The 24,888-nt window shown below is 43.2% G+C and overlaps 1 protein-coding gene across 3 annotated transcripts in view; it reads left to right on the top strand.

Moving 5' to 3' along the window:
- Positions 1 to 24,888, top strand: part of LOC135461782 (glutamine--fructose-6-phosphate aminotransferase [isomerizing] 1-like) — a 67,576-nt gene that overhangs the window by 12,080 nt on the left and 30,608 nt on the right. For 2 of the 3 annotated variants that reach the window (XR_010443396.1, XM_064739011.1), the window contains exons 5-10: positions 853 to 911; positions 2,307 to 2,435; positions 8,875 to 8,936; positions 10,113 to 10,192; positions 20,118 to 20,217; positions 24,512 to 24,675. Coding sequence is in view for 2 of the 3 variants with exons in the window: in XM_064739011.1 (XP_064595081.1) it covers positions 853 to 911; positions 2,307 to 2,435; positions 8,875 to 8,936; positions 10,113 to 10,192; positions 20,118 to 20,217; positions 24,512 to 24,675 (594 nt within the window). In the remaining variant the exon portion in view is untranslated. The remainder of the gene's footprint in view (positions 1 to 852; positions 912 to 2,306; positions 2,436 to 8,874; positions 8,937 to 10,112; positions 10,193 to 20,117; positions 20,218 to 24,511; positions 24,676 to 24,888) is intronic. The other variant, XM_064739012.1, reaches the window with a different exon arrangement.

The following is a 24,888-nucleotide window of genomic DNA, read 5'->3' as shown; positions in this document are numbered from 1 at the left end:
AACAGTACCAGTATTTGATTGTGATCTGTAAAGCAGCACTGGCCTGTGCCTACTTGAATAACAGTACCAGTATTTGATTGTGATCTGTGGAATAGCACTGGTTTCTGCCTACTTGAATAACAGTACCAGTATTTGATTGTGATCTGTGGAACAGCACTGGCTTTGCCTACTTGAATAACAGTACCAGTATTTGATTGTGATCTGTAAAGCAGCACTGGCCTGTGCCTACTTGAATAACAGTACCAGTATTTGATTGTGATCTGTGGAATAGCACTGGTTTCTGCCTACTTGAATAACAGTACCAGTATTTGATTGTGATCTGTAGAACAGCACTGGCTTTTGCCTACTTGAATAACAGTACCAGTATTTTGTTTGGGATCCTTGGAACGGCACTGGCTTTTGCCTACTTGAATAACAGTACCAGTATTTGATTGGGATTCATGGACAGTACCAGTACCAGTATTGTGAATGTTTTCATTGTCATTAAAGTGGGTGCGATTAGTGAAAGCTACTGTTTCTGCGGATACAAGATTTGCTTACCTTGGTGAAGGGCTAGTGTTTGCCATAATATATCCGCTTGATGGGCTTTTTTCCGACTGTATTCTGTATCTACAGGTATATGTAACTCTGAAATATGCTGAGGTTATAATTTACTGTTATATCATAGCAGGTTTTAACAGCCACTGAAAGAATGAATGAATGAATGATTATGGCTTAACGCCACATCAGCAATATCTCAGCCATATCATGGCCAACCACTGAAAGGCTGAAGAGGTTATTTGGGATATGTGTCTCTGTATTTATATTGTGCATTTCAGTATGATTGTCTTCATGCGTTTTCTTATTTCTCAGAGTTTATTGTCGTACACAATGGAATCATCACCAACTTCAAAGTCATTAAGCTGTTCTTGGTGAGTCTTTTTTAGTTATGCCATTCATAAGACTATTTTTGGTCAGTCTTGTTGGTTATGCCAATGTCATCAGACTATTTCTGGTCAGTCTTGTTTGGTTATGCCAATGTCATCAGGCTATTTTTGGTCAGTCTTGTTTAGTTATGCCAATGTCATCAGACTATTTTTGGTCAGTCTTGTTTGGTTACGCCAATGTCATCAGACTATTTTTGGTCAGTCTTGTTTGGTTACGCCAATGTCATCAGGCTATTTTTGGTCAGTCTTGTTTAGTTATGCCAATGTCATAAGACTATTTTTGGTCAGTCTTGTTTGGTTATGCCAATGTCATCAGACTATTTTTGGTCAGTCTTGTTTGGTTATGCCAATGTCATCAGACTATTTTTGGTCAGTCTTGTTTGGTTATGCCAATGTCATCAGACTATTTTTGGTCAGTCTTGTTTGGTTACGCCAATGTCATAAGACTATTTTTGGTCAGTCTTGTTTAGTTATGCCAATGTCATCAGGCTATTTTTGGTCAGTCTTGTTTAGTTATGCCAATGTCATAAGACTATTTTTGGTCAGTCTTGTTTAGTTATGCCAATGTCATCAGGCTATTTTTGGTCAGTCTTGTTAGTTATGCCAATGTCATCAGGCTATTTTTGGTCAGTCTTGTTTAGTTATGCCAATGTCATCAGACTACTTTTGGTCAGTCTTGTTTGGTTATGCCAATGTCATCAGGCTATTTTTGGTCAGTCTTGTTTGGTTACGCCAATGTCATCAGACTATTTCTGGTCAGTCTTGTTTGGTTATGCCAATGTCATCAGGCTATTTTTGGTCAGTCTTGTTTGGTTATGCCAATGTCATCAGGCTATTTTTGGTCAGTCTTGTTTGGTTATGCCAATGTCATCAGACTATTTTTGGTCAGTCTTATTTCGTTATGCCAATGTCATCATGCTATTTTTGGTCTGTCTTGTTTAGTTATGCCAATGTCATCAGGCTATTTTTGGTCAGTCTTGTTTAGTTATGCCAATGTCATCAGGCTATTTTTAGTCAGTCTTGTTTAGTTATGCCAATGTCATCAGGCTATTTTTGGTCAGTCTTGTTTGGTTATGCAAATGTCATCAGACTATTTTTGGTCAGTCTTGTTTGGTTATGCCAATGTCATCAGGCTATTTTTGGTCAGTCTTGTTTAGTTATGCCAGTGTCATCAGGCTATTTTTGGTCAGTCTTGTTTGGTTATGCCAGTGTCATCAGGCTAGTTTTGGTCTGTCTTGTTTAGTTATGCCAATGTCATCAGGCTATTTTTGGTCAGTCTTGTTTGGTTATGCCATGGGATAGTACTATTAACTATTAACCTACAGCAAAACATACCAGTGAATGAGAAAGTTTAAGCTTTGTTTTCTTTTATTGTGACAGGAAGCGAGAGACTTTGTGTTTGAGTCTGAAACCGACACAGAGGTCATCCCAAAGCTCATCAAGCACCTGTATGACAACAACAAAGACAAGAACTTTAGAGAGTTGGTGGAGATGACCGTCATGCAACTGGTCAGTGATGCTTTACATCATTATCATCTCACACATGTACAGCATTATCACACATGTACAGCAGTATCCCACATGTACATCAGTGTCAAACATGTACAGCAGTGTCACACATGTACAGCAGTGTCACACATGTACAGCAGTGTCACACATGTACATCAGTGTCACACATGTACAGCAGCACCACACATGTACAGCATTATCACACATGTACAGCAGTATCCCACATGTACATCAGTGTCACACATGTACAGCAGTATCCCACATGTACATCAGTGTCACACATGTACAACAGTGTCACACATGTACAGCAGTGTCACACATGTACAGCAGTACCACACATGTACAGGAGTGCCACACATGTACAGCAGTGTCACACATGTACAGCAGTGTCACACATGTACAGCAGTGTCATACATGTACAGCAGTGCCACACATGTACAGCAGTGCCACACGTACAGCAGTGTCACACATGTACAGCAGTGTCACACATGTACAGCAGTTCCACACATGTACAGCAGTGCCACACATGTACATCAGTGTCACACATGTACAGCAGTACCACACATGTACAGCAGTGTCACACATGTACAGCAATACCACACATGTACATCAGTGTTACACATGTACAGCAGTGCCACACATGAACAGTAGTGCCACACATGTACATCAGTGCCACACATGTACAGCAGTACCACACATGTACATCAGTGTCACACATGTACAGTAGTACCACACATGTACATCAGTGTCACACATGTACATCATTATCATTCATGTACAGCAGTGTCACACATGTATATCATTATCATTCATGTACAGCAGTACCACACATGTACATCAGTGTCACACATGTACAGCAGTGCCACACATGTACAGCAGTGTCACACATGTACATCATTATCATTCATGTACAGCAGGGGGCCTCCGTGGCTCAGTCGGTTAGCGTGCTTGCTCAGCATAATGACCCAGGAGTCTCTCACCAATGCGGTCGCTGTGAGTTCAAGTCCAGCTCATGCTGGCTTCCTCTCCGGCCGTACTTCGGAAGATGTGCCAGCAACCTGCGGATGGTCGTGGTTTCCTCCGGGCTCTGCCCAGTTTTCTCCCACCATAATGCTGGCTGCCGTTGTCATTTAAGTGAAATATTCTTGAGTACGGCGTGAAACACCAATCAAATAAATAAATAAATAAATTCATGTACCGCAGCATCACACATGTACATCAGTGTCTCACATGTACAGCAGTGTATCACATGTACATCAGTGTCACACATGTTCAGCAGTGCCACACATGTACAGTAGTGCCACACACGTACAGCAGTGCCACACATGTACAGCAGTGTCTCACATGTACATCAGTGCCACACATGTACAGTACAGGAGTGCCACACATGTACAGTAGTGTCACACATGACCAGCAGGGTCACTTCAGACAGTGGGTGGAGATGACTGCCATGCAACTGGTCAGTGATGCTTTAGATCATTATCATGTCACACATGTACAGCATTATCACTCATGTACAGCAGTATCACACATGTACAGCAGTGCCACATATGTACAGTAGTCTTGCTGATGCCGGGGTTTTTGTGGTGGTCGTTATGTCTGTGACAGGCCACCGCAATGAATCCAGTGTATGGAGTTATGTCACCAAACCGTTTGTTTCAAAATGCTGTGAAATCAGCAATATCCTGCATGCTTCAAGTGTGTTATCAGAAAATGCTGGAAGTGAAAATGCCGTTGAGAATACTTACATGTCGGTCACGCCACTCCCAGTGCAAGTGCCCAACGCTGTCGACTATAATGTTACACATAACAGTAGCAATACCATCCAAATGGCAAAATCCCAGTTTTCAGTCATGCCTCGAAGATTTGGAGGGTTTTCAACAATGCAACAGTAAATAACAGCACAGTCAACTTCACATCCTCAGGATAGTGGACTGGCTGCAGATTGTCCTTTTTAACTCCCAATCCTTGTTTGATGTTTTATCCATGTTGAACTGTTGTTTTTTTTCACAATGTTCAGTCCATTTGCTTATCTTTTCTCTCTGCAAATGCTGTTGTCAGACTGCCGCAAATGTATTGCGGTTGACCCAGATCTTCAAAATCGGTACATCATGTGACCCTTATGTACGAAGTGACGCCTATATTTTACGTAGCGATTCTGGTACGGCGTACTGAGTGAAACATGTGCACGTCGCTGGTTTAATGTATATATAACTTTGTACGGATTGCGTTATTACAAATTGTATTTCACAATCCCATAAACACAAATCATATTTATCCTCATGATACCTTGAACATATAAATTATAATATATTTATTTGCTTACTTATAATAAGCATGAAGGCATATCTATGATGCTGTTATTGTTTTGTTATTTATCAACATATGTTGGGAAATTAACATTGAATTGAAAATGTGAACTGAAGTGTTCCATTTTTTTAGCATTCGTTACCCAGTGTTTATGAATTTGATACAGAATACAACATGACCGCAAAGCATTTACACAAGTAAACCAAATAAAATTCAGTATCAAACTAGTGTTCACCTAATTTTGTGTATGTTTCAATTATTTTTTTTTCGTACATAAGTCAAACTTTAATTACGTTTAAACAGTTGAACTCCCTGCTTTTTTGTCATTGTGCTGATGCCAGAGGTTTCCAGCTCCTTTAGCTCTGTCAAACTGAGCTTAGGAAATCTTCTGACCTGCCCAAACTGCCAGCAACGAACGACGTCCCTGGCTCACTGTCAGTATGGTCGCTGTTTGACACCGTGCCTGTCTCACCGAGGCCTACTCCGATCACAGCAGCTGAAAGCAGGACAATATGAAAGCAGATATTTTATAGTTGGACTTGATTTCGAGAAACAAACATATTCTTTTTTTTTGTTCTATCCTTGTCGTAAAGCACGTCTGTAATATTTAGCGTCATCATGGTTTCGTCCAGAAGTAGGTCACGCCCCTTTAGAACGTTCGGTTGAACGAAAACATGTCCGGGAAAGTGCGGGCGTTTTTTGCTGCAATGGCATTTTTGTTATAATTATGAAACATTTTGCTGCTACCAAGGTAATAGAATACAAATAATGTTCGCGTCAGGGTAGTCTAACGGTAGTTTGACATCAAATCGATGTGGAAGAGTTTACAAATTTTAATATATATTAAAATATAAAAAATGTTTAAAACTACTGTTAGACTACCCTGACACGAAAATTATTTCTTAATTACGAGACAGAGTTCATAATGGTTGGTTTATTCTCAATAAGTAGTGCAACATCTATATATAACATAGTGTGTGAAGGTGTGAATGAACTCACAAACCTTTAGTTTGCTGGGTTTAAATCTGTGTTTCGGCTCCCGGCTTACAGCGGAAGTCAACCCGTTTCCAGAAGCCTTGCTCTGATTGGCTCTGGGTCAGCAGTACAGCTAATCAAATGACCTGTACTATGTCTTCTTGAAAAACCAACAACCAAAATGGTGTCGCGTCAAGAACTTAATACCCCTAGCCATGTGAGCGGAGAGAAGTACAAATTTGCTGTGTGGAAGCATTTTGCTTTTCTGGCAGGTAACCGCTTGGTAACTGTTTGTCAGACTTGCAAAATCGCAATCAGATATACAGGAAGTACCACAAATATGTCTACGAGGCACCACCCTGATGTAACAGAGGACAATGCGCCAAGTCAAACCAAAATGTCAACTTTGTTTATCACAGACGCTGCATTCAAAGCTAGGACCAATCTCACCAAGGGCAAAATTAATCACCAAAGAGATTGGGGTGTTTATTGCTCTTGACTTGCGCCCATATTTTGTGGTCGAAAACACTGGATTCAGGCGACTTGTAGAGACACTAGAGCCAAAGTATGACATGCCGTCCCGCCCTCACTCCTGCGAAAAGGTGATCCCTAGTCGGCAGTCAGAGGTGAGAGACAGAGTTACTTCTGAATTAGACAAAGTCACAGCCATAGCAATCACCACTGATGGATGGACGTCAAGAGGCACAGAAAGCTTCATCACAACAACAGCCCACTTCATTAAAAGTGATTGGATGATAGGGAACTATGTTCTTCAGACCCGACCTCTCCTTGAATCACACACAGTGATAAATATTACACATGTTCGGACATCAGCCATGGATTAATTTAAACTCCAGATAGTGGGGGTGTCTACACCTTGTGTAACGGACAAGCAACATGGTGGTGGCAGTAGAGGAAGCAAGCCTGGCTCCACATATTCGATGCTTTGCACATACTACGAATCTAGCATCTCAGAGGGCACTACAGGTTAACAAGGTTTCAAGACTTGGGAAGAGTCCGAAGAATTGTTTTACTTTTTTCACCGAAGCTCAACGGCAGCAATGCTGCTCAAGTCTAAGCAGGCTCTTCTTAAACTCCCAGAACACAAACTGGTTCAAGATGTCCCAACCAGATGGAACAGTGCATATCAAATGTTAAGTTGATATTTAGAACAACAGCCTCCTGTTACCTCAGTCTTACTGAGTAGAGAAATCAGGAAAATTAATCTGGTGTGAAGACACTTTCAGAATCAGATGTCACCAAGGCAGAGGAAGCCGTGGGAGTTCTAAAGCCCCTGAATGCAGTCACAACACTTCTGTGCAGCCAGTGACATCCTACAGCATCACTCATCCATCCATTAAAACAGGTCATACCAAGAGCCATGACAGTGGATGAAGAAACATACTCTACTTTTGTACAGAGTATCAAAATTGCCGTCAGGAGGGATATTCAAAAATGCTACACAGGTGATGCAGTCCGAGACTTCCTCCTGCTGTGCTCAGCTTTAGATCCGATGTTTCTTTCGTTGACTCGGGAAGCTGATGTTAGATGTGTCCATGTGTACAACAGTATAGGGACAAAAGCTGCAGCACTTCATAATGCTTTGTTATTAAAACAGAACCTGAAACCTCCACTCTGCAGACTGTGGGAAAATCCCCCTCTGTCCGACTTACCATGTTAGATTCCACATTTACCATTTGATTTAGACTAGTCATGTGAGGTTCCATATTCACTCTGTGAGAGCCCACAATACAAGTCCCTTGAATGCCAGGATGAAGAAAAGTACGAACCCTCTGCAAAAAAAAAAAAAACTGCTATGGGAAATGTTTTTTGGAGACATTTTTGTAACTAAAGTCGTGACAGAGAAGTCTTTCTATTCGATGCTTTGCACATACTAGGGGGGATGAAGTGGCAAGGTACAAATCCGAGTCAGAGATCTCCACAGATGATGACGTGCTGCTTTGATGGAAATTCGATGAGCAGAGTTATCTGCTGCTTGCTGCTCTCACCAAAATCTACCTGGGGGTCCCAGGCACCTCTGTGCCCAGCGAGCGTGTGTTTTCTATGGCGGGTGATGTGGTTAGTGCTCAGAGAGCACAGCTGAAGAGTGTGCATGTTGACCATTTAATCTTTTTGAAGAGAAACATGGAATAATTGATTGTTTTTTTCCTGGTAATGTTACTTCATACTGAAAATTCATTAATACTCATAAGACTTCAAGACATATCATCATGTTCATAATGATGCTGATGCAGACTGCTTGGCATTAAACTTTAATTTAAAATATGTTTTCTTATACTGAGACACATTCTGACAATAAATGTAAGTCTATGTTAATTTAAAATAATTTCAAATCTGCTTAATTTTGTAGTGTATGATTTTATTGATTTACTGGTCTGTAAGTAAATTCACATTGATCCATTCAGAGCAAAACATTTAAACAAGAATTCTTTATTTGGTGATTGCCTTCTTGTTATGTTGCCTGTATTCCAATGTTAATTATCTCTACATACATCAAAGATCAGGTCTATGATATGTTCTTAACACCTTTTCATCAGAAGATTTCATTATGTTTTTTTTTCTCATTTAATGGGTCACAGATGTAGGGTAATGGCACACATTGTGTATGTGACAGATGTTTGGTAGTGTCACACATTTGGAGATGTCACAGATGTGTGGTAATTAAATCTTCTCATTTAATGTGTCACAGCTGTAGAGTAATATCTGACATTTGCAGATGTAACAGATGTACAGTTATGCTAGACGTGTAGATGTCACAGATGTACAGTAATGTCAGACATTTGCAGATGTCACAGATGTATATTAATGTCAAACATTTGCAGATGTCACAGATGTACAGTTATGCTAGACATTTGTAGATGTCACAGATGTGCAGTTATGCTAGACATCTGTAGATGTCACAGATGTATAGGTATGCTAGACATTTGTAGATGTCACAGATGTAAAGTAATGTTGGACATTTGCAGATGTCACAGATGTACAGTAATGTCAGACAGTTGATCTTACAGATGTACAGTAATTGAGACGTGCAGATGTCACAGATGTACAGATATTGACATATTTACTGAACATTTCACACTCACTGTGTTTCAGTACATTCCGTTTATACAGATACTATTTTACCTATTTGTAGGAAGGGGCCTTTGCTTTGGTGTTCAAAAGTCGGCATTTTCCCGGTGAATGTGTGGCCACAAGGTGAGTAAACATTTAGACAGAGCAGGTACATCTAGAGGAAGGATAAAGGTGGATTCACAATATGAAGGGCAGGTAGAGGGAGGACAGCGAGAGGTTGCCTTCATGCCCTTCATGTTGTCAGTGTTGGCAGAGGGAAGACATTGGAAGGTTGCCTTCATGTTGTTTGTGTAAGTAGAGGAAAGACAATGGGAGGTTGCCTTCATGCCCTTCATGTTGTCAGTGTTGGCAGAGGGAAGACATTGGGAGGTTGCCTTCATGCTGTTCATGTTGTCAGTGTTGGCAGAGGGAAGACATTGGGAGGTTGCCTTCATGCCGTTCATGTTGTCAGTGTTGGCAGAGAGAAGACATTGGGAGGTTGCCTTCATGCCGTTCGTGTTGTCAGTGTAGGCAGAGGGAAGACAATGGGAGGTTGCCTTCATGCCCTTCATGTTGTCAGTGTTGGCAGAGGGAAGGCTTCACTGATGCGCCTTACTGAAGGCAAGTAAGACGCCCCACGTGAGCCATATACTGATACGGGTCAACTAGTTGTTGCATTTTCCCCTTCATGCTGAAGTCCAAGTGAGGAAGCTGCAACGTCCTCTTTTAAAGTCTTGGGTGTAACACTCTAACAGCTGTGGCTAGCGGGGCCGGTTGTAGGTAGAGGAAGGGCAATGGGAGATTGTCTTTGTGTCCTTCATATTGTCATTGTAGGTAGAGGAAGGAAAATGTATGTATTTCTTACAGATCTGACAGTCTTATGGGTTGTATTCTGTCTTGCAAACGTGTCAGCCCAGTCTTATGAGTTGTATTTCTGCCTTGCAGTCATGACAGCCCAGTCTTATGAGTTGTATTTCTGTAATGCGGACGTGGCAACCAAGTGTTATGAGTTGTATTCTGTCTTGCAGACACGACAACCGTGTGTTATGAGTTGTATTTCTGTCTTGCAGACATAACAGCCCATTCTTACAAGTTGTATTTTGTCTTGCAGACATGATAGCCAAGTGTTACGAGTTGTATTCTGTCTTGTAGACACAACAACCGTGTGTTATGAGTTGTATTTCTGTCATGCAGACTCAACAGCCCTGTGTTATGAGTTGTATTTCTGTCGTGCAGACTCAACAGCCCTGTGTTATGAGTTGTATTTTTGTCGTGCAGACTCAACAGCCCTGTGTTATGAGTTGTATTTTTGTATTGCAGACGTGGCAGTCCTATGTTAGTCGGTGTTAAAACTTCTACCAAATTTACAGCTGACCACATTCCAGTATTCTTCAGGAAAGGTCAGTAATAAAATGGCTAACTCTGTCTTTAGATATGTCTATCACTGCACAGTTCTACCTGTAAAACTGCCCATAACTGTGCAACTTTATCTACATATCTGCCCATAACTGCGCAACTCTACCTACACACTTCCCATAACTGCACAACTCTACCTACATGTCTGCCCATAACTGCGCACTCTCTGCCTACACACTTCCTATAACTGTGCAACTCTACCTACATGTCTGCCCATAACTGCAACTCTGTATAGGTGTCTGAACATAACCATGCAACTCTACCTACATGTCAGCCCATAACTGTGCATCTCTACCTACATGTCTGCCCACAACTATGCAACTCTACCTACGTGCCTGTCCATAACCATGCAACTCTACCTACATGTCTGCCCATGACTGCGCAACTCTACCACATGCCTGCCCACAACTGTGCAACTCTACACGCATGTCTGCCCATAATTGTACAACTCGTTTAAATATATCCTCATGACTGTGCATTTCTATTTACATGTCTGCCCATAACTGTGCAACTTTACTTATTACATGTCTGCCCATCACCTTTTAGGTCTACATGACTGCTGATAACTGCGCAACCCTACTTCCATGTTTGCCCATAACTGTGCAACTCTTTTTACATGCCTACCCATAACTGTGCAACTTTACTTACAGGTCTGCGCATAACTGGGAAACTCTACTTACATGCCTGCCCATAACTGCGCAAATGCCTAAATGTGTGCCTTTAGCAGTGGAACTCTACTTACATGTGTACCCATAACTGTGCAACTCTACTTACACGCCAGTCCATAACTGAGCAACTCTACCTACATGTCTGCCCATAACTACGTGACTCTACCTGCATACCTCCTCATAACTGTGCAACTCTAACTACATGTCTGCCCATAACTGTGCAACTCTGCCTACATGTCTGCCCATAACTGTGCAACTCTGCCTACATGTCTGCCAGTAACTGGGGAACTCTACCTACATGTCTCCCATAACTGTGCAATTTTACCTACATGTCTGCCCATGACTTTATTTCTGCCTACATATCTGCCCATAACTGTGCAACTCTACCTATTGTCTGCCCATAACTGTACAACTCTACCTACATGCATGTCCATTACTGTGCACACTCTAACTACATGTCAGCCCATAACTGTGCGACTCTACCTGCGTACATCCTTGTAACTGTGCAACTCTAACTACATGTCAGCCTATAACTGTGCGACTCTATCTGCATACCTCCACATAACTGTGCAATTCTACCTACATGCCTATGCATAAGTGGACAACTCTAAATACATGATTCCCCATAAATGTGCAACTCTACCTACATGTCTGCTGATAACTGGAGAACTCTACCCACATGTACATGCACAGACAACTCTACCTTCAGGCCTGTCCTTAACTGGGGAATGTACAGGCCTGAGTGTAAATGGATGACTCCAACAACTTTTGGCTCGGGGTGTAGGAAAAAAAAATATGGAGCAATCTACCGAAAACCAAAAAAAGGGTCGGGTGTGGCCAAGGTAGGTAGGTAGAATGTTATACACATTGGTGGTCAGATCTGAATTTGAGTGGACAGGCGTGTATGTTTGACCCGACTGTATAATTGAGAGAATTACGTACCAAGAAGATAAGAAAACTGAAAAAAGTGCACTGTAATTTAGGAACAAGGTTATCGAGTAAAAATGAATTGCAATACTTACGTGCGTACATGTACTTGTCAAATTATGAAGAGCCAGTATTATTACCAGACTTGCCAACTTTTAGGTTAGCATTGGTGTTCGGGAAATTTGAGGTCTAAATTAGACATTCATTCACACATAGGATTATGCGGGAGTAAACCGGGATTGCCTGGATTTCTGACTGGGTTGATTTCAAGTACAGGATTTATGTTGAAGTCCACCAGATACGTGGTGTGTGTATTTAGAAAACAATAGGCTGTGCATATTCAGGTAAATACTGCTCAGATAGGGCCTACTGTTTTGTCTGTGACACGAAAGACTTTATGGTTATACAGAAAATATAGACTATTAAACTGTATATACTAACACAAAATATGACTTTGTGTATTATTTCTGTATTAATATAAAAAAGCGCCATTCTCAACATTATTTTTGTGAACATTTCTACTCTATTGTTACCCTAATGTTTCAGTAAATGCAAAAAGAAATGTTGTACTATATGGAAACTCTGATTTTTAAAGATATAGATTAGCCAGATAAATGCATGGATTGAGCTGATTTATATAGAAAATTAACTACATCAGTGAAGTTTTAAGGTGGAAGCAGAGCAAACAATATTAGGAACATAACTAGTATATACAACAGTTTCCCGGATCATGAATTGTGAGAGAAAACAGGACAAAACAGCAGTTTCATCCCAGGCTTCTACCCTACCTAACAATCGCTAAAGAACTTGAATTGTTAAGCATATTACAAAGACCAACTCAAAGGCATATTTGTGCAGATCGGTTCTGACTGACACATTGACGTTCACTTATAAAAAAAATAGCCGAAATAGAATAAGATGCAAGATAAAGAAGTTAGAATTGCCTATTCATCGGCTTAATGATTTTTCATTAATAAATCTCAAACTAGTTAAACACTGTTATACGATGGGTTAGATGTTGAGGTAGATCAGCATAGACACAACACACATATACCCAAATAACAATTCAGTAGCCTATACAACTGCTATGTATATTTTTTAGTGTTTTTGTGCACGGAATTCTCACAACCAACTCACATCCGAGCCTAGGGGTTGTTTTTTTTTCTTGTTTGACAGATGTTCAAGAAATAATATAAAGTTGATCGTTTGTGTGCTGAAACAATGTAAAAGAGATATTTTCCTCTTAACTGGAGGTGTTGGTCTTTTATTTATCGTAAGTCCTAAACAGTAAACCATTGTTAATAATACACCATGGAAATCAACAATGCAAGCTTCCACGGTGACCAGGCGGAAATCCTCATTATAAGAAAGACATCCAGTCATCTCCAAATGCTTTATTTCAGGTTTAGCTTCCTTTGCAATATTGGTTAAATTAACGTAATTTTGAGTTGGTGTTGAGTCGTTGCAGGACAGTGTAGTCTTTGGGCCTTCACGCGTCAGGGTACTTACAGTTGTTTCTGCTCAACAGTGAGCAGATAAAATCATTGCTTCATGCCGTCAACATACTTTTTTTTACCAGCAAATTCACCACAACGATAAACTGACTCATTGTGTGGCTGTTGACAACGTTTGAAACACCATCTTTACCTTCAAATATGGCACCCTCACAACAAATGGTAAATTTTTGCACCCCTTCCTCCACTGTGCCGAACCTGATTTGAGATTATTTGGTGGTATAGTAAATTAATTGAACCAAAGAATGCCTGTGATCAGTATTTTACTGTTTTATTCCATATCTCAGAATTCATCACATACATTATTATGAGTAAAGAATAATCATAAAACAGATCCACAGTCAATATAAAACGAAAAAGTATAAGTTTTTTACAATCTCTAGGCCAGCTTCTTTGAATGTACTAGTGTGTTGTGGTGCTTCTTGTCAAGGTTGGTGGTGGTGGGGTGGGGGGGGGGTGGTGGATTTCTCTCGGCTGACTGAGTATTTACTTATACCACTGATGTCAGTGTTGTGACCAGTAAGTAATTAAGAGCTGACTACATGAATATTTGTACACCTGGAAATCAATCATTATTTCGACATAAAGATTTTGCAGAAAAACAATGTCAACTTTCAACTGGCCCAAATTAATAAATAAATACATGTACAGTCCAGACCATCCCGCTTCACGACACCCTTGCTAACAGCTGTACTAATAGTGATGTCCTAAACAACATGAACTACCGAACAAGTAAGTTGCAGAGGCTGACAAATGCTCACTTTGTTTACACGTCAGTACAGAAGAGTACGACGTTAAACCCCAAGCACTCACTCAATCAGTACAGAAGAAATGACAGCCCAGTCCGTGAGCTGATTCCTTTCATTTATAGCTTGTCACGATGAAGCCGATGGTCAGTATGCTTATGAGAGCCAATCACATCATTTGTTATGTGCAAGATACCTACACAGAACCGATATAAAAGCAGAAAGTGTAACAGAGATTGAAGGAATATGGATAGATAAGATTAAATGCTGTGATATTCTCCTAGAAATAGCAAACATTAAACAGCAGTATCATACCCTGGCTTTACATACATGGCTAGCAATTCATTGCCATTTGGATCTCAGCTCGAGTAATGTGGCTGATTGTCGTAAGCTGAAGTCAAACGGAAAGGTGCCGTAAATACTTACTACTCGCAGGAATTTATTTTCACAGATTTTCTCAAAAAAATATGTTTGCGGGAATTAATTCTCGCGTGTTTAAGGGAATACTGATAAACAAATCTTAAAATTTTCCAAGATATAATACGGCCAAAATTATTTGAGCATATAAAACAGGTATCATCATGGGTGGCTTTAATCCTCCTTTGTTTTCTGCGGTGTTGCTAATCCTCATGATCTGGATCACAGATTAAAACAATGGGGGAGGGATTATCATGCGAGAAGACTACTTCGCACCTACCGTGAGCAGTACTCAAACAGGTGGTTCGCCACATGGACGATCTGCAGAAGCATGTCGCTGGGGGCCATATATAGGCCTATGCCATACACAAAGTCTACAGCGCTCCCGGCATACTGTAGCACGTCCTGGTAGCGTTTGATAGCAGACGGATGGTCGATCGGAGAGGAAATAGGGTCTTCAACGTTCGCGGCAAACTGTTTTTGCGCTTCGAAGGCTGTGCCCGTGCCTAGAGCACGCGCCCTTGGTTGCGCTTGGGCACCTAGAATAGCCCACACGTATGTCCAGATGAAATCGTTTAGGCGCTCTACGCCCGGCTGCGTGAATCCTTGGGATGTGTCGACAATGAACGACGCCCAAGCCTCCTCAGTGTCCTGCTCGATGTAGTCGACGTGGAGCGCTGTAGCTTTCTAGAGAACGACATCCTGCTCGGATCGAAGGTCCCATCGCCAGTGGGGCTGTAACCCGTTCTCGTGATATAGTAGTATGCCACTCCGAGGCCGTGATTCACCCCCTACGCCTCCAGTCTGTGTGCGCATCTACGCGGAACTCCCTACAAATCCTCTCATAAGCCCACTCGTCGTGGGGGGTTTTGAATGCCGCCCACGCTCTGTCTTGCGGCAGGGGGGCCTGGATCTCTTCCAAGATCCGCCTAACTTGGTAATACACATGGAACGTGTACAGGGCCCTTATTTGTTTGTCGGGGGCGAGAAGATGGTCTTTTACAGAGACGCCGCAGCCCGTGGTTGCGCACCAGACCGCGAAGTTCACTTGGTTCTGCCAGAATTGCATAGGATTGGTGTTCCAGGCCTGAACAATGTCATTGCTGGTTATCTGTGGCAGCCGGTACTTGGCCAACACATCTGTGAACTGGACTGGAAAGGCCTTCTTTTCATCGATGTAGATGTCAAATCGCGTGAGCTGCTCTGCGTGGGTTTGGATACTATGAAATGCCCCGGCCTTGTAAGTGGCCTCTCTATTGAACCTGTAAGCCTCGCTGTTCATCGTGGCTAAAATGTTCATCACATTGACTGACATTCTAAATGGGGCACAGCACACCCTGCCTCATGCCCTTAACAACCTCGACGGCCGCCTTAAAACCGCCCTTCACGAGATAACATTCTACCCGAACTGGGTGAATATCCCCACCGGAGTGGGCTTCTTGCTTGATGGCAAACATGTTGAACTGGCGACGGGCTACTACAATGTCTGTATGCTGGACAAGGGTATATTCCGGCCGCATGGGGTTTCTCTGGAAATGAATGAAGCTACGGGCCGCCTAGTCCTTACCCTCCCTAGAAATGCCATCATAACGCTCTTAGAGCTTGCCCCCATCTTAGGGTTCTCCGACGGGATTGCGCCCATAGGGGGGACTGTGGAGGGTGAAAATCTACCTAACTTGGTCACACACAAAGAAGTCTTCATGCATTTGGATGAACTGAGCACCTCAGAAAGCGTGAGAATAACCTCAGATTTCGGTGGCGGTTCAACACTACTTCAGGCCATCGCCGTGACTGGTGAAGGGATAAACTGCGGGAAGACGGTTTCATTTCCCAACCCACCGTACAAAGCCTTGCGCACCGACTATATAACGCACTTGACCGTGGCACTTTTAGACAAAAACGGCAAGTATATTAATGTAGAGTACCTCAGTGCTACCCTAGAAATAGAATGAGTATGGTGGATGCAGCCGGTCCCAGGTCTGCATGCCTGTCTTTAAGTGACTTGGCAGATGTGTCGGAGTTCGAACTTCAAGGCCAGGAAGGTAAAATCTACGCCTTCCAGTTTCAAAGTGGCAAGTACAGCCTCAAAAAGATTACGGAGGGGGGGGGTGGGGGTGGGGGGGGGTGCAAAGCAGACCCTGCCACGTTTGCTTCCCTTGAAGATGTCTCATCCTCTGTAGAGCAAGAGCGCAGGTCGCCTTCTGAGGTGATTGAAGAACAAAAACTCTCATTAATTCGCTTTGAAGACCGCTTTGTTCTTGCCAGAGCTCGCGACCCCGATTGGCTGATAGATGTGAAGGTGACCCCGATGACGGTCCAGGCCACTAGGGCCGATGTGAAAAAAGTTTTCAACTCCGGAAACTATTGCGTGTCGTACGTACCAGACGCCAGCTGTTCTATAGATCGGAACAGAAGAGGCCGCTTCGCACTAATGCCGGGGCTGGAAGGGCCCGTGCGTCTTACCGCGCAAACCGATTTTAAGGCCGCACTACTACTAAACCCTGGATCTATACTTATCTTCGACCTCATACTTGGCGCGGCCGAACAACGCCGTTGCACTTTGATTACCGGGGTGAAAATAAGGTGGCCTGCGGAGCACGATACAAAGGATCTCAGACTGATGATCAAATTACAGGCCCAGGGCGACCCAATCATCCGGAACTCTCTCGAGGATATACGAGTCGTCATAGGGGGCGTTTTAAATCTCGATGCAATCCATTTAGAGTGCGGTATAGGCCTTCGCCACTTCGTTGTTAGTAGCCCCGATGACAATTTAGAGCTAACCGACGTTATTGATTCGTAGGATAGACAATATGGGGTGACTGTACCCGACAATCACGGATGAAGACTCCTTGCCGACGATTACGGATGACCACCCCTTGGCCCCGACCGCGCCGACGATTATGGTTGAAAACCCCCCGGAGGGTGTGGCGCACGCCCATCGCCTGCAGTATATCAGCGAATTACAGAGGCAGCTTGAATCTGAGCGAGATCTCTGCCGGGCCTTGTACAAAAAGGTCCGGCGCTGTGTCTTAGCCGCCGAGGCCCTTGATTCGGCCATGTTCACGGCCGGTTTGGGACTAGGGGTTGCAGGTCTGGGACTACTCACAACAATAATTCCAGCCCCTTCTGTCTTGGCCATGGAATCTGTGGCCCTAGCTTGCGGTGTCTTAAATGTCTCCGGAAAATTTGTTAGCCGCCGACTTCACGCAAAGGCCAAGAAACATAACGATATACGGCTGTTGGCTGAGGCTAAACTTAACAGCATCCTTGCGCAGGTAATTACGGCATTATCTGATGGTGTTATTTCGGACGTAGAGTACAGGCAAGTCGTTCAGGAGCTCAAGAACTACTCTGATCTGAAGCAGGAGATACACGCTAAGTCTGGTAAGGCATTCAACGCCGTAGAGATCGATGAAAGCACGAAAAAACTGCTTATAGATCGCGGCTGAAAACTATCTCGGCAAGAGCTGAAAAATGCTCTTTCCGAATGATGTTCTGGGGAGGTGCCCAGGGGGAACTTGTTTGGAACCAGGGCAACCCCATGCTATGTCTCGAGAGCCCCGGGGGCAGGGCATTAGCCAGGATCTGACAATAGGGCGTCCAGGGGGTTTGGGGGCCGCCGTAAATAAGCAGGGGGTCTGCCGCCGGAGACATTTTATCGCCACTGTATCATTGAAAAACAAGACCTTTTAATAGCTTTAATTGCCATTATATCACTGGAAATAATGTATTACTATTGGACCCCAGAAATTGACTGTTTTGGTGGGGGCACCAAATATATCACACATTTCCCACCAATGACTGACACTGAGTGCGAATCACTAAAAAGAGTACATAAATTTTATATTAAACTATGTATGGTTACAATCTGTTATGCTTTGGACAACCAAGTGTGAAATAGGAGGTAGAAACTGTAAAATACACAATTCAATACAGATGTAAGGAAAACATTGGCAGTTTGGCGCATCAGTTCAAGTGTGAATGCTGTGAATCAGGAGGTAGAAATAAATAAACAATAAAATACACAAAAAGGAAAACAATCAAAATGCATGGTAATTTGACACAGCAGGTGCATGTCACTCACAGTTACACTACTTCACATGCAACGGAACCAAATCAGAGTACAGTATACATAGCTGTGAGACTGAGAACATGCAAAATTATCACCACTGAATCTGTGACTGTCACTCACTAAAAGAGTAGTGGCACCATACGTTTTGAGCACCTAAGTCACAGTAGGTAGAAATAAACTTTGTAAAATACAAAAAACAAGAAACAATTCAAATACATGTACTATCATTCACATATCTATGTCGAGAAATTAACTCTGGGCACAGTAGTGCATGTCAAACATCATTTCTGTCATCTGAATACATATATGAATACACTTTGTAAACTTACATGTTAGAAAAATATTCACAATCTAGTATACATACATATAATATTAATACACTTTGAAACAGTGCACTGGTCTGTGGGCTGGGACTCGCCGTAAAAAATATTGCCCGTCAAAAATACCCCTTATGGCTGGATTGCCCGTCCAGTTGGACGGGTGTCTGGCTAGCCTGGTACCCGGGGGTAAAAAAAATCTGCACAGGGTGGGGCTCGAACCCATGGTCCAAAAAAGCAAAAGGCCTGGTTTATAGCTCAGTCTGTTACCAATTAATCACCACCCTAACGGCGGGCTCCGGATTTTTTGCGCTAGTGACCCACCGTTAGTGGGGGGTGGGGGGGGGGGGGTGGGGGTAATTGGCGCTGACACATCCCACTACCTTTGGGCCATCTACAACACCCCTTGGTAAGGTCTCTCTGCCTCCGAAACTGTCGAAAGTTGCAGAGATTTCTTAGAAGTGCGTAGAGCCTGGCGCCATTATGCAGGTAACGCATTCATATACTACATATACAGGAGACCAAATCCGGATTTGAGCTAGCAAACATCCCCTTATACATGTAGTATATGAATACACCCCTTACACACAGCGCCTTTCCCAGCTCTGTCAGCTGACTGAGCTATATCCCACGACCCACGAAACATAGGCTAAATTGGAAAGACTATTCCGCATAAACAAAATATTTCCAATCATCCTAAAAATACTGGATCTTATCAAACAAGACACGCTGAAAAAGGCTGTCACATTTATTTTTCATAAAAATCCATAGTTTAAGCCCTATAGTGGGGAGAAAATCAGCTGAATCACCCTGTTGTGCAATACAGCCGGCCTTTATATAGACTATACGCCTTATGTATTAAATGCCAACTAGGTCGCCTCATATCAATGTGTGTGTGTAGGTGAGACTTGTAAATAAGCTTGTCGGCCTGGCCTGGGGAAGCAGGGAAAGGGGGGGCCTCTATTTGTTATTTGTGCCAGAACCCTCCTTCCCTATACTACTTTCATTTAGTGTTTTACGCTTTACTCAACAATATTTCACTTATGCGACAACAGTCAGCATTATGATGAGAAAAAATCCCATGAAAAACAAGAACTATGAGGCAGGTAGCATCAGAGAACACACTATTACATACAATGTAGATGTAAAGTAAGGTGGTGTGTACATGTATTTAATGGTGACCTGATAGGACATCAGTACCTACTAGACTCGATCAGAAACTGATTGTTCCATGTCATGTTTCAGATGGACAGGGCAAGCCTGTCTCCAGACAAGACAGTTTCATGGAATTTCACCCAATGGGCCCAAACAGACAGGTGGAGTACTTCATTTCTTCGGATCCAAGGTAAAGTCTGTCAGTGGTTTGTTTTCTGTAATTGCTGATTAGATTAGAGAGGAATCATTGCCCCTCCCCAGCACATGACAATACCTCCCTTGTGTTTAGCAGATCTCAATACCTCGCTTGTGTCCAGCACATCTCACTACCTCCCCTCTATCCAACAGATATCACTACTTCCCTTGTGTCCAACAGATCTCAATACGTCCCTTGTGTCCAGCAGATCTCAATACCTCCCTTGTGTCCAGCAGATCTCAATACCTCCCTTGTGTCCAACAGACTCACTACCTCTCTTATTTTCAGCACATCTTACTACCTCCCTTGTGTCCAGCATACCGGTATCTCACTACCTCCCTTGTGTCCAGCAGATCTCAATACCTCCCTTGTGTCCAGCATATCTCAGTACCTCCCTTCTGTCCAATAAACCTCACTACCACTCTTATTTTCAGCACATCTCACTGCCTCCCTTATGTCCAACACATCTCACTACCTCCCTTGTGTCCAGCACATTTCACTACCTCCCTTTTGTCCAACAGACCTCACTACCTTTGTTGTTTTCAGTACATCTCAATACCTGCCTTGTGTCCAACACATCTCACTATCTCCCTTGTGTCCAACAGACTCACTACCTCCCTTGTTTTAAGCACATCTCAGTACCTCCCTTCTGTCCAATAAACCTCGCTACCTCTCTTGTTTTAAGCACATCTCACTACCTCCCTTATGTCCAACACATCTCACTATCTCCCTTGTGCCCAGCAGATCTCAATACCTCCCTTGTGTTCAGCACATCTCACTACCTCCCTTGTGTCCAGCACATCTCAATACCTTTCTTGTGTTCAGCAGATCTCACTACCTCCCTTGTGTCAAACGGATCTCAATACCTCCCCTCTATCCAACAGATCTCACTACCTCCCTTGTGTTTGGCAGATTTCAATACCTCCTTTGTGTCAAACAGATCTCAATACCTCCCCTCTGTCCAACAGATCTCAGTACCTCCCTTGTGTCCAACAGATCTCAATACCTCCCTTGTGTTTGGCAGATCTCAATACCTCTTATCTGTTCGGCACATCTCAATACCTCCCTTGTTTTCAGCACCTCACTATACCTCCCTTCTGGCCAATAGATCTCAGTACCTTCCTTTGTGTCCAGCACATCTCTATACTTCCTTTGTGTCCAGCACATCTCAGTACCTCCTTTGTGTCCAACACATCTCAATGCTTCCCTTCTGTCCAACACATCTCAATACCTCCTTTTGTCCAACACATCACAATATCTCCCTTCTGTCCAACACGTCGCAATACCTCCCTTGTGTCCAGCACATCTCTATGCCTCTGTTTTTGTCAAACACATCTCCATACCTCCCTACTGTCCAACACATCTCAATACCTCCCTTTGTCCAACACGTCGCAGTACCTCCCTTGTGTCCAGCACATTTCAATACCTCTCTTCTTCCCAACATGTCACAATAACTCCCTTGTGTCCAACGCATCTTAATATCTCCCTTCTGTCCAACACATCTCAATACCTCCCTTGTGTCCAGCACATCTTACTACCTCCCTTTGTCCAACACATCTCAATACTTCTCTTCTCCCCAACACGTCACAATAACTCCCTTGTGTCCAGCGCATCTTAATATCTCCCTTCTGTCCAACACATCTCAATACCTCCCTTGTGTCCAGCACATCTCACTACCTCCCCTGTGTCCAACACATCTCAATACCTCCCTTGGGTCCAGCACATCTCAAAATATTTTTTTCTGTCCAACACATCTCAACACCTCCCTTGTGTCCAGCTTATGTCAATTGATGTACCTCCCTTTTGTCTAGTACATTTTGATACCTCCTTTCTGTCTAGCACATCTCAATACATCCCTTCTATCCAACACATCTCAATACCTGTTTTCTGTCCAACACATATCAATGCCTCCCTTCTTTCTAACACATCTTAATGTCTCTCCTTTGGCCAGCACTTCACAATGCCTCCTTTCTGTCTACCTTATCTCAATGCCACCCTTCTGTCCAACACATCTCTACGCCTCCCTTCTGTCCAACACATCTCTATGCCTCCCTTCTGTCCAACACATCTCTATGCCTCCCTTCTCTCCAACACATCTCTATGCCTCCCTTCTCTCCAACACATCTCTATGCCTCCCTTCTGTCCAACATATCTCAATGCCTCCATTCGTCCAACACACCTCAGTGCCTCCTGTCCAACACATCTCTATGCCTCCCTTCAGTCCAACATATCTCAATGCCTCCTTTTGTCCAACACATCTCAGTGCCTCCTGTCCAACACATCTCAGTGCCTCCCTTCTGTCCAACGCATCTCAGTGCCTCCCTTCATTCCAACACATCTCAATGTTTCCTTTCTGCCCAACACATGTCGATGCCTCCCTTTAGTCCAACACATCTCAATGCCTCCTGTCCAACACATCTCAATGCCTCTTTTCTGTCCAACACATCTCAATGCCTCTTTTCTGTCCAACACATCTCAGTGCCTCCCTTCTGTCCAACACATCTCAATACCTCCCTTGTGTTGAACACATCTCAGTGCCCCCTTTCAATTCAGCACATCCTAATGCCCCCTTTCAATCCAGCACATCTCCATGTCCAGCAAATCTCGAAGTCTCCTTCTGTCCAGCACATCCCGGTTTCACAGGCTCTTCTCAGTTTCCTTCCACCAGAATGTTCGCCACAGTCATATACACTGTAAGCGAAATATTCTTGATCTCAACATAACACACAAATCAAGTGAATGAATATATTAACTAGTGGGATTGATCACTTCGTACAAACTTGACCAAAGATGTAAAGCAGGGGATATTTCAGCGTTAGCAGATCTTACAGTTATTTCCTCAGTGAGCTGATCCAGTTTAGTCCCATCATTTTTTTCTGCCGGACCAGTTTTACACAAGATCGGTGCATAGCTCACTCGACATGTGCAGAGGAGGATATCATATACTGTGCATTACTGCCTGATTGTAATGATATATCCTACACGTACCATACAGTCATTATGGCCAGCCCATGCTGGGTTGTTGACACAAGCATTATTGGCAGACCATGCAGGGATATTGGCACAGCCATTATTGGCAGCCCATGCAGAGATGTTGGCACAGCCATTATGGGCTGACCATGCAGAGATGTTGACATGTCCGTTATGGGCAGCCCATGCAGGGATATTGGCACAGCCATTTTGGGCAGCCCATGCAGGGATGTTGACACAACCATTATGGGCAGATCATGCAGGGTTGTTGACACAACCATCATGGGCAACTTGTGCAGAGATATTGCCACAGTCATTATGGGCAGCCCATGCAGGGATGTTGGCACAGTTATTATGGGCAGCCCATGCAGAGATGTTGGCACAGTCATTATGGGCAGCCCATGCTGGGATGTTGGCACAGTCATTATGGGCAGCCCATGCAGAGATGTTGGCACAGTTATTATGGGCAGCCCATGCTGGGATGTTGGCACAGCCATTATAGGCAGCCCATGCAGGGATATTGACACAACCATTATGTACAACCCACGCAGGGTTGTTGGCACAGCCATTATGGGCAGCCTGTGCAGGGATATTGACACAACCATTATGGGCAGCCCATACAGGGATGTTTGGCACAGTCATTATGGGCAGCCCATGCAGAGATGTTGGCACAGCCATTATGGGCAGCCCATGCAGGATGATGGCACCATCCAGATGGCATCTTCTGCTGATTGACCAGCTCATGTGGTCTCATCCTGATCCCTATATACGACAGTTTCACCTTTTCCTCCATGTTGTCTGTGGACACAACACTTACCTGGTTTAAATGCAGGCCTGTTTACTCTACGCTCACTATACGTGGATGGTAGAACTGTCTTGGCTGTATGATCGAATTGTGATTTGAACATCACCCTCCCATATTACACACAACATAGGTCACAACATTTAAGATCATTTGGATTGAGCATTAATGTAGATTATTTGCATAATAACTGCCTTGGCAAGATGTTAATTACATGTGTGCACATTGTCAGGCTAAATGTGAACACTATGGACTTAGATTCATCACTCCCATTAAATTTGAAGGCCTGGTACGGCGTGAAATGTGACACATACACACATGATGGCATGACAAGTCTTGTTTATCTTGGATTTCCCATGAATTATAAACTATGTTGTGGTAAAACTGTAATAGTAATTCTTTTCTCTGACTTTAGACTGGTACCTACATATACATGTACACTGGATGTGCAGGCACATACATTGCCCATGATGAACCTTGTTATCTTTGTAATCAGAACTTCATCAATTATTGCAGTGCTATTATTGAATACACAAACCGTGTAATATACTTGGAAGATGATGATGTGGCTGCCGTGTCAGATGGTTGCTTAACGATCCATCGCCTGGAAAGTGGGCAGGCTGACAGCAGTGTCAGAGAGGTGACCACTTTGCAAGCAGAGATACAGCAAACTCTCAAAGGTAATGCAAGTGGAGATACAGTAAACTGTCAAAGGTAATACAAGCAGAGATACAGCAAACTCTCAAAGGTGATACAAGCAGAGATACAGCAAATTTTCAAAAGTGATGCAAGCAGAGATAGAGCAAACTTTCAAAGGTAATACAGGTTGAGATACAGTAAACCCTCAAAGGTAATACATGCAGAGATACAACAAACTTTCAAAGGTAATACAA

The sequence above is a fragment of the Liolophura sinensis genome, chromosome 1 (assembly GCF_032854445.1).
Source record: "Liolophura sinensis isolate JHLJ2023 chromosome 1, CUHK_Ljap_v2, whole genome shotgun sequence".
Taxonomy (NCBI): domain Eukaryota; kingdom Metazoa; phylum Mollusca; class Polyplacophora; order Chitonida; family Chitonidae; genus Liolophura; species Liolophura sinensis.
The sequence above is the reverse complement of the archived record's forward strand: the minus strand, read 5'-3'. Positions and strand labels throughout refer to the sequence as shown.